Raw genomic sequence first — 10385 nt, forward strand, 5'->3', positions numbered from 1 at the left:
AGGAGGGAGTAAATCATAGATAAACGAGAAAAATTCGAACAACCTTCTCGATTGGGATTTTAAATGAAAGTGGTTAAACAATTACTTCCCGAACTAAATTGGGAACCGAAGTATTATGTAATATCAAAAATATGTGCAACTCTAATTCCTGAAAAATCAAATTATAGTTATTTTCATAACTGACGGTTGGTCTTATGCTAGAATAAAAGATATTCAACCAAGTTTTAAGCATTGTTTGGCTTAACTGATATTAGACTGCTCTATTCCTTAAAAAGAGATTTTAAAAAAGTAATTTCTGAATGAAAACTTTGAAAAAAAAATGAGTACTGTTTCATGTCAACGAATTTGTTCATCATTCTTGCATTGTATACCACATGAAAAAGAGGATTGAACTACCTTCAGATGTATAACAGACAAACAGAGTATAAACAGCAAAAAAAACTGTCAACTACATGAATAAAACATAAAGTTTCATTCTATACTTGGACATGGCACATTCAACCATCCATATAAAAAATGAAAATAAAAAATAGCAACAATGTAATTGCCTAAAGTTAATATATCAACAGAAGTCTGTACAACTTGATACATACAATGTTTTGATGCCAACAAATAAATGAGTTGGACAATGCGACTGTCTATATGTACGGGTTCATATACACAACAAAACATGAAATCGTTAGAAAAATGTAGTAGCTAAGAAGTGTGCATGTAGGAACAGAGACATGTAAATCTCAGATTTTATACACACTTCTCTCCAGGAGTCAATGCTTCTGATTTGCATACGGGGCACACATTTTTCACAAGTAACCATTTCTTTAAACAGTCTGCGTGATATTCGTGCCCGCATTGAAGAATACCAATTTTTTCTTGGTTTTTATATTCATCCTGTGAAATCATACACAAATATTCCAATTAATTTGAGAAAGAGAAATACTAACAAGACACTCTCTAACTCTTTCTAATACATCAAACTCAAATGAATAACCCCTTCAAGTACATCAAAGTCAAATGAAAAATTATCCCAGAAAGTTTGGCATTTGCTGGATCAATGGCCAAAATAAAGTATTGAATGAAACATGATGCTAAAATTCATACCTGGCATATTATGCAAGAATCAGTTTCCTGTTCCTCGGAAGCTGCCTCCTCCAAGTTAATAGCATTAGTAGCTAGTAATAAATAAGATTTTGTCTTCATTTGACTTGTAATCATTTCCTCTGACAAACCTGTGTTTACTTTGCCAATCCGCTCCCCTAATGCAAGAAGCTCCTGTTTTCCAACTCCAAAGAGTTAACAAATTAAAGTTTTCCAGAGTCACTAAGATTTTCGTATCCTAGACCTCATAATATATAATCCACATTGATAGGAAATACAACACCAAAACCATGTATACTTGCCTCATAAGACATATCCTCAATGTCCAAGCGCATATCATTATGATGGTCAACCAGTAAAGTAACGTCCTGCATAAAAAGTGACAAGACAATCAATATCTTCAAGTGTCGGGTGTTGGCGGAATATGACTGGATCAATAGTTGTAAGAAGTCACAAAGCGGTTGAAATATAATATATTTCCTCTGGTCTCATATAAGGAGAAAAAAAAAACTGATTCACGCTAACTAAAAAAGTTAGTTAATCACATTTAATTGCATCAATCTCAATTAAAATCTAAATGTTTCTCCAACTTACTCTTTTATTGAAACTTGATATCAGGAATAAAAAAGAATCATTAGAACTATAGCCTCAATTAAATGAAAGATATTTTAAAGATAGTAACATTAAACGAGATAAAATTAGTTGAAATTTTCTTATATTCAAGACCAAGAAAAATGTATAAAAACAGTTAAGCTATATGCAAATAAAATATTAACTCAAAAGCTAAATTGTTCCAAGACAAAATAATGATGGAAACATGGAGAGAGAGAGGCATTGCTGGATAGGAAAACATTGGGAGTGCTGTATTTTGGAAGAGAAGGGTTTCCGTGGTGTTTAAGTCTTAGAGGAGAAAAAAAAATTAAGTGATGGAATGATACTGAAAAGTTGCATGGTGTGGAATTAAAAAGGCTAATGCCAAACTTATTTTAAAGGGTAAATAATCATTTTTGTCCTTGAATGTGCAGAGCACTAATAAATTCGTCTCCGAAAGATAAAAATTCAAATTTTAGTCTCTAAAAGTGAAAAAAATGCGACAAATCTGTCCATTTGTTACCGTTAATGAAAAAGCCTATGTGACACATTTAAGGACGAATTTGTTAGCGCTCTACACATTCAGGGATGAAAATGACTATTTACCCAAAATATAATTTAATCTTCATCTTCCTCCCCCCTTTTTTAATCGTTGCATGCATAACATTACAATAAACACTTAAAAAAATAAAAAAACAAACATAAGTTAGAACAAACATAATAATAAACATAATTTGTCTACTGTTATGGAATTTCTAATGTGACAGTACCTTACTCAACATATGAGACTCAAACAAAAATACATAGTCATTAAGTTAATCACAGGTAAATGCACAAAACAGAAACTGAAATTATTAATGCTGAAAGTATCACAGGATTGAAGGATCATTCGGGTGATGAAGACTCTTAATAGCTCTCAGGAAAGGGGTAAGAACCTGCACAAAGTATCCAATTTCAAACTACTTGACATATAGCCACTTGTCCTCTGCATATATGTGACAAAAAAATTGGATAAGCACAAAATCCCTAAGAATATTGAAGAAGCTCTTGAAATTCCAGATTGGAAGGCTGTCATCCTAAAAGAAATGAATGCCTTGAGGAAATGTAAGACTTGGGATCTGGTAGAACTACCTTAAGGAAAAAGGCCGGTAGGGTGCAAATGAGTTTTCGCCATCAAGTACAAGTCGGATGGTAAGATAGAAAGGTACAAGGCACTTTTGGTTGCAAAAACTTAGATATTTCTTGGGAATGGAGGTAGCCCAAAGCAAAAGAGGAATTTTCATCTCCCAAAGGAAGTACAGCTTAGACTTGTTAAATGAAACATGGATGCTCGGTAGTAAGCTTGCTAAATTTTTACAGAATTGAAGAGGGTGTGCCTGTTTATAGGGGGAGGTACCAATGGTTGGTAGGGAGGCTAATATACCTATCCCATACTAGACCAGACATTGCATTTGCCATAAGTATGGTAAGTCAGTGCATGCACTCTCTTATAGAAGAACACCTTAATGATGTCGATTGGATTTTATGGTACTTGAAATCCACTCCAAGCAAACACCTTTTGTTTAGGAAAAAATGATTTGAGAAATGTAGAGTCGTTTACAGATGCTGATTGGGCAGAGCCAGAGGAAAATAGAAGATCAACTTCAGGATATTGTAAAAGGTTTGGGGTACTTTAGTCACTTGGAGAAGCAAGAAACATTAATCTGTTGTAGCTCAAATCAGTGCAGAAGCGGAACTCAGAAGAGTTCTTGCTCAAGGAAACTGTGAGCTGATTTGGCTAAAGAGGCTGATGGATGAATTGAAATGCTTAAAGTATAGATCCCATGGAACTGTATTGTGATAATAAAGCAACCATAAGTAGGCCCATAATCCAATCCATCATGACTGAAACAAATTAATGGGCCCCAAAATATGAAATAGGAAAACTGCGAAGTAATAACACTGAATAAGCTAAAAGTGGGATAAATCCCAGTTACAGGACAAGTATTGGAAAACTGTAATGGCAAAAAATAAGAATGGTTGGAGCACAGAAAATAGTAAATTTAGACTAAGGAACACCCTTTCCCAAGGAAGACCCATTTCTTCACTCAACCAGGCCAACCAAATTCCTTTCTAGATGAATGGTGCCTCCAAACAAACAGTTCCCTCCCCCCTCCAATATACCCCTCTCTCTCTTCTTGCTGCCAGATTCTCGAATCCTCCCCTCCAAATCTCTCTCTGACAGCTGTCACTTCAGTTATGCCCTTCTTCTCTCAGCTGCTGACACACATTTCTTTCTTTCATAAATCAGCAGGTCTTGTTTCTTGGGCCCATTTCCCTCTTCTCCAATTCTTTCAGCCTTTCTCCTCCCTTCCTTTCTATATACTTACATAATGGGCCTATCACAAACATGTTGGGATAGATTGACATTTCATCAAAGACTGAAAAATAATCAGCATGATATATTAGTTACCGAGACCTATTTTCAATGTGCTGGTTGACAAGCTGGATATGGCTAACATCTACTCACCAGCTTGAGGGGGAGTGTTGACAAAATATTCATGACAAGATCACAAGTTGCCGCTGACAACTTTCTATCTTAATTAATAGGAGATCTTCCAGGAATCTGATTCCTTTTCCATTCTGATTGTATTTCCTGATTATTAGTTTTTAATATTTTGTAATTAAGGTTATTATTAGGCCCCTTTTTTAGATAGATTATTTTAGGAAATATATTATGTATATATTGTACCTATCAGTATCAATGGAAATTATTAGAGAGCAGAATATTATTCTTTTTTTTTTCTCAGTAATGTAAAAAAAGTAGGTTATCTACATATAGTCCTATGGAGTACCAAAAGCTGTACAAAGAGAAATAGGAAACATTACATCAACTTGGAGAAAGGTCACGGGAGGAAGATTTCGATGTCTAAGAGTAGTCTCATGCATGCTGCCCCTATGGGGTCGGTATATACGTGAACCAGCAAATGGTGCAGCGCCAACATGCCTAGCACCCATCTCAATAGCATCTTGTATGAAGATCGAAGAACTTCGTGATGCATTTGTTGGAACTCTATATGAAGGTGCAGTTACTGGAGGAGGGGGGTGAAAGTTGATGGAGTGACCTCTCATTTCTTGCACAGGCTGTGTTTGATGATGAAAGCTATGATAGTGTGGGTTGACAAGAGGAGGATGAGGAAATCTGTGGCCACTTCTGCTGCCAGCTGTATCATGATATCTCTGAGGACCCATTCTTGCATTCTCTAATGAACTTCCATTAGCACTGGGAGCTGGAGAACAAGGGTGAGTCAGAAAGACCAAATCCAATCACCACGTGAAGAATTTAAAGAAAATGAGTAGATTGTCTGGTTACGTAATAGTTTCCATAAAAAACAAGACTTTCAAAAAAAATATTGCTTGGTTAAGATACCACATCCAAGAAGTTTTAGTTTTCTACTTTATAATAGAGCCTGAATAAAACTTCTTACATGCATGTTATTGCAAATTATACACTAGAAAAGTAATATATATGAATGCATTTAAAAAGGAAACCACAGAACAACAAAAAGGAGAAAAGAAAAACATCTTTACCTTGTACATATGGCATTGGAAGAGACTGATGCCAAGGCAAAGCATGACCATCATTATTATTGCTATTCAACTGCTGGTCCAGCCAGGGAGGAGGAGCTGCTGGTTGAAAGTGTTGACTTAAATAATTTCCTTGAGTTATACGGTTAGGGTCACGCACCATCATAGACTCGCCTGATCTGCTCCACGAAGTACAATGTGGTAGTGAGGGGATGCCATTTTCAGTGTGTCTTGCGTTAGGGGGAGCAACTGTAGAACTAGCCGAGGCATTGAAATATTGATAATTTCCTCTCCTAACTTCAGCATTTAGAGATGCAGCTGTACCAGATGAAGGATTCATGCTAGAATAATATATGTTGGCAGCAGCTGGAACACCCATATCAAGATTATGTTGATGTTGAACTCCATTGTATTGTGTCATTCCATACATCATACCATTGTCATAAGCATCTAGTAAATAATGGGAATCTAGATTAGTTCCGTGCCCTGAGGCTGTCACGAGTGTGCATACATTAGGCGGAGAGATGTTGCTGCCTCTGAAATGGATACTTTCGGAATGAAAATAGCCATGCCTTTGCTGACTCATTTGATCCATATCATAGAGACTTGTTGATGCAATTTAATCCTAATGTACCAACCAGAGTGAATAAAATAGTCACTAGGAAAGTCATTAAAAGCTTAAAACCATGTAAAGAAAATCTGCACAAGAAAATAAAGAAGACAGTCAAACTACTCACAATTAAAATTTCTTATAAATCTTAGACAGTGGCTAATAAATAAGTCTTTTCAATGAATAACTTAATATTACACCGTTACAGCAGGTACCCATTAAAGTGGGAATTAAGCATACACTGATTCACTAGGTTTCCAGATTTCATAGTTTTATTCAACAAATAATTCCAATATTTCCAGGGCATACAGAATGAAATGAAACGTGCATTAGTTATTTAATTAAATGGAAAAGAGAAATAAAACAAAGTGCAAGAACCAGAAGACAAAGGAGAACTAGATATCCACAATCAAAAACTAGAGTCAAGAAACTATGAACTTGGGCTCAATGGAGAATCCTATAACATGGCAAAATGTCTATTAACTTTTTCAGAATACTATTCCCTGAAACCAGAAGACAGCAAAAACAAAAACCTTTTCCTTCAAAACATATGCATAAAGTATATGAATTTAATTATTGCCCTTTTCAATTTTCCAGAATACCATACCCCTAAACCCGAAAGAAAGTAAAAACAAAAACAAGAGAAGAATATAAAGCTTCATCTTTGAGGAAACAACAAGCTTGAAAAAGGAAGATAAATCCACGAAGCAAAGAAAGGTATGTAAGCATTCTAAATCCAACAAATTAAGAAAAAAAAAACTTTCAACAATACCAAGCAAGTTTGCCAGATTCCAGACATAACATAAAATCATCAAAATGGTTTTCTATTAATTTTAAAGGCAAACCATTAAAAGAATTCTTGAAAGGTAATTAAAAAAATTAAGTAAAACCAAAGAACCCAAATTTCCTTTTTTTTTTTTTTACAAAAAGAAAGAAACAAAATTTAGGTACCCACAAGCGACATCATCCCCACCGACCAAGCAAGCAACATTGAAATTAAGGAAAAGAAAGGCGTTCGTACCTCGTAATCATCAAAGTCACGCGTTTTTTCCCAAACCTAAAATCAACCAACCCACCACCAATCCACCCCACACAAGAAAGCGCATGAAATTGGAAACGATCGCAACGAAAGTAGCGAATTTTTTTGCGAGAATTGAAGAATGATAATGATGATGGTGATGATGATGATGATGATGAAGATGAAGGAGCGGATAAAGAAAGAAAGAAGCAAAGTACAGCTATTAAACGCAGGGAAGGAGAGAGAGAAGTCCGAATGGGTAAGAGAAAGTTTAATAAGCGAGACTTCTATTTTTTTTTAATTAATTCAAAAACGCTAAATAAAAAATTAAATGCTTGGTTTGGCCTCTGCACAGATAATTAACTCTTTTATTTCACGATCAGAAGTTGGAATTTGGGAGGGGACCTTCCCAAAGGCACTTTGGTAGGGTGGTAAGTGGACACAGTTATTCGTGAACTCAAAATTATTTAAATTAATTTAAATAGATTGGGTTAAATAATTTTTATGTTTGGATTAGATTTAAATTGAACCAATAAAATTCATTTAAGTTTAAGAATGGTGACCAGTTTTATAATATGAATTTGTGAATTTATTAGTTTGTATTAAATTATTATTATTGTTGTTATTATTATTATTATTAATATATTTCTTTCGGACTTAAATATTAGTATAAAAAAATTGGACTTAAATATAAGAAAAAAAATTGGATCTAAATTTAAATAAATATTAATTAATTTTTATCTCATTTAATGATAATATTCATATTATATTTTTTATTTGATAAAATCTTATTTCCCGTGAATCATGAAGGTTATTTTAGGAAGATTTTTTTTACTTAAATGTCATTAGCTGAATTTCTAATAGATAAATTTGTTTATATTTAGGTTCAGAGTAGTATGGAATACATAATATATATTTTTAAATTTTGAAAAAAAATATCAAATAATATTGACTACCACACTGTAACATACAACCACTTGACAATCCCCTAGGTGGCTTTTATATTAGTTTTTTAAGAAAAAGCTTTAAGGCAATAATAGGGTAAAAAAAAAGGGTTCATAAGTGTGCTACACTACAACTTATTTAAAAGGCTATATTTTTCATCCGGTATCAAAAAATTCAAAATAAGTACTTTTAGGATTTTTGGTATGTTTTTGGTTCTTGTAAAATTAAAATGTTGTTTTTTAACCTAAAATTAGGTTTAGATGAATCTGAATCTAAGTGTCCACTAAAAATTGGATATACGGAGTTATGTTTCATGTTTTTTTTTCCACTGATTCTCTCTCCTTCGACTCCATTCGATTCATCTTCGACTGCAACTTCGACCATCGTGCCATCACCACCCTACCTATTTCCTTTGTCTAGCGCCGCCACCTACACCACCTCCTCCACGCACGCCAGTATCTACACCAGTTAGCACAGTGCGCACAACGTTGGGGTTGCAGATGGTGACGTTGAGGTTGCATGAGGACGTTGAGGTTGCAAATATGAAAGAAAGGAACATGTGTAATATTTGGTGGTTTAATGATTTTGATGGTGGTGTTTGGGGGCGATTTTGATGATGATGGTGCTAAGGTAATGACTATTACGAGTTTGAGAGAAAGGATTTTCTTTTTTTATAAAAAAAAATTCAACAATTTTTGTGATCATTTTTAAATGTTATAAATTGTGATTTGTTTTTTTAATAAATATATAATTTATGATGATTTTTAATGATGACAAATTATATTTTAAAATATAAATTAAAAAAATGTGTAACTTTAGATACCACGAAAATATAAAAAAAAAATATACATATAAAAAAATTTACATGACCAAATTTTGAATATCACGAAAAACATATTTTAACATAAGAGTAACATAGCGGGTTCACAGGCCACCGACGAGGATTTTCTCCACCTTCACTTCACCGTCGCTGGCGTCAAGATTTCCGCACTAGCGCTCCGGCGGCACCATCGACGTCACTGGCCTGATGCAGGGCAAGACTGATGCCAACGCCATCATACGCCTTCGCCCTTCCCGTCGAAGGCACCAAGATTCGTGTCAATGCCCATTTTTTTTTCATATTTCTGAATTCCATTCATGTGCTTCAAGTCCTCTCTTGATTCACACCTGTTGGATTTTCTGTGGAACAAGTATTGGATGAATATGTTGTTGTTCCTCTGTTGGGTAATAGAGATTATGTTACTGGACAAATCTCTGATTTAGGTACTCTTTTTGTTGCAGTATATTTTTTGGTTTTGGTTAATTTATTGAGTCAACTCTTTTCTTTTAGTTGCTTGTGTCTTATAGTTGTGTAATTGAATTTTTGGTTTTAGTTATCCTGTTATCAGGTTGGAACCTCAACAATATTTTTGTGATATCTGTAATTTGAGTGATATGGGATGAGGAAGGATATATGACTGGTTTTTTGTTGCCTACTTACAATTATCTATGTTATGTTGCCTATTATTGAGCGTGCATGTTTTTTAATTTCAATTTTTTGTTGTATGATTGGAATAGTGGATGTAAAATTTGATTTGGGTAGATTATTGAGTTGGAATAGTGAATTGGTTGGTTTTGTGTCCATCCTTTTGTGTTGTGAATGGTATAACCGGAAACTCTTATGTCTTTATCTGTTACTGAATGTACTCTTTCACCTTGCAGCCTGTTCACAGTAACTTGAACAGATGACCGTCACCTATATTTACCGCCTTACCGGGTATAAGGAATGGTATAACAAAGGTAATCAAATCCTTTGTGTTATGAATGGATATTGAACTTATTTGGTCTTAAACACTTTTTAGGATATTGTTAGCGTTTGTTAGTCTCTTAGGTGAGAAAAATAGAAGATGGAGGATGGATTACTGCTGAGCAACAGTTAGTGTCACCTTTTGGAAAGGAGATCTTTAAAAAACTATTGTAAATTGGAACTTGAAATTGATAATATAGCTCGGATAAATGAATTGTCCTCAATACGGCTATTGAGATACATTAGATACATTTCAAGAGGATTATTCATTTTTTTGACCCTTTCTTTTTCTCTTACAGATATGACATTTGTTCTGCACTTTGCTGCTAAACAAGACACACCCACAGTCATGCAATGACATTGACAAAGCATGAGATGCAAGCCATGAATTAACACCAAGGTTCTAAATATCAATTTGTCCAAAATCAATGAATATGGAGTGGTTATACATGTCAATGACATCATTTCATGCCTCATGAAAAAATATATTTATAGAATTTAATTTATATTGGACAATAATTAACTAAATCAATTACAATAAATACTACATAATAATAAAATTTTGGGAGATTTAAATATATATTGGCTTTTATGCTTAGTTGTTTTTAGTTCATATTAATATATTTTTTTATTGTTTAAATTAAATGCTATCATTTTTTCTTACTGCAAATGGTGATACCATATCTAATTATATAAGATATAAAATTGGAAATGATCTCACATTTGCAGCGTCAACAAATGAAGTACAATGTTTAGATATATTCTAAAAATAT

At 33.8% G+C, this 10385-nt stretch overlaps 1 protein-coding gene, 1 long non-coding RNA gene and 1 other non-coding gene across 4 annotated transcripts; 1 reads left to right on the top strand and 2 right to left on the bottom strand.

Annotated features, from left to right (window-relative positions):
- Positions 1 to 544: 544 nt before the first annotated feature.
- LOC100779069 (probable E3 ubiquitin-protein ligase ZFP1) lies at positions 545 to 7173 on the bottom strand. Of its 2 annotated transcripts, none has more exons than XM_006582081.4 (6): positions 6885 to 7173; positions 5257 to 5878; positions 4555 to 4955; positions 1398 to 1463; positions 1099 to 1269; positions 545 to 888 (listed from the first exon to the last, which is right to left on the bottom strand). In XM_006582081.4, exons 2-6 carry the CDS (start codon positions 5846 to 5848, stop codon positions 742 to 744), a joined length of 1377 nt encoding a protein of 458 aa, XP_006582144.1. In that variant the 5' UTR covers positions 5849 to 5878; positions 6885 to 7173; the 3' UTR covers positions 545 to 741. The 2 variants fall into 2 exon arrangements, with proteins under 2 accessions (XP_006582144.1, XP_006582145.1); XM_006582082.4 differs by having other exon boundaries at positions 5257 to 5952; positions 6885 to 7162.
- Positions 2068 to 2310, bottom strand: MIR1534 (microRNA MIR1534). The gene has a single exon (NR_048643.1). It is a non-coding gene; the product is annotated as a microRNA MIR1534 (primary transcript).
- Positions 7174 to 8631: 1458 nt separating the features above from the next.
- LOC102660281 (uncharacterized) lies at positions 8632 to 10062 on the top strand. The gene is made up of 3 exons (XR_414845.4): positions 8632 to 9089; positions 9528 to 9605; positions 9912 to 10062. It is a non-coding gene; the product is annotated as an uncharacterized lncRNA (long non-coding RNA).
- The last annotated feature ends 323 nt before the right edge of the window (positions 10063 to 10385 follow it).

Source organism: Glycine max, chromosome 6, assembly GCF_000004515.6.
Source record: "Glycine max cultivar Williams 82 chromosome 6, Glycine_max_v4.0, whole genome shotgun sequence".
In the NCBI taxonomy this organism is placed as follows: Eukaryota; Viridiplantae; Streptophyta; class Magnoliopsida; order Fabales; family Fabaceae; genus Glycine; species Glycine max.

Bases quoted from the DNA above. Each gene is read 5' to 3' on its own strand.
- LOC100779069 (XM_006582081.4), bottom strand. From the start codon at position 5,848: ATGGATCAAATGAGTCAGCAAAGGCATGGCTATTTTCATTCCGAAAGT. The intron at 4,956-5,256 runs GTAAAGATGTTT...CTTGTTCTCCAG, and splicing joins TCCAATGCCATATGTACAAG to CTCCCAGTGCTAATGGAAGT. The intron at 889-1,098 runs GTATGAATTTTA...ATGATTTCACAG, and splicing joins ATTCTTGCATAATATGCCAG to GATGAATATAAAAACCAAGA.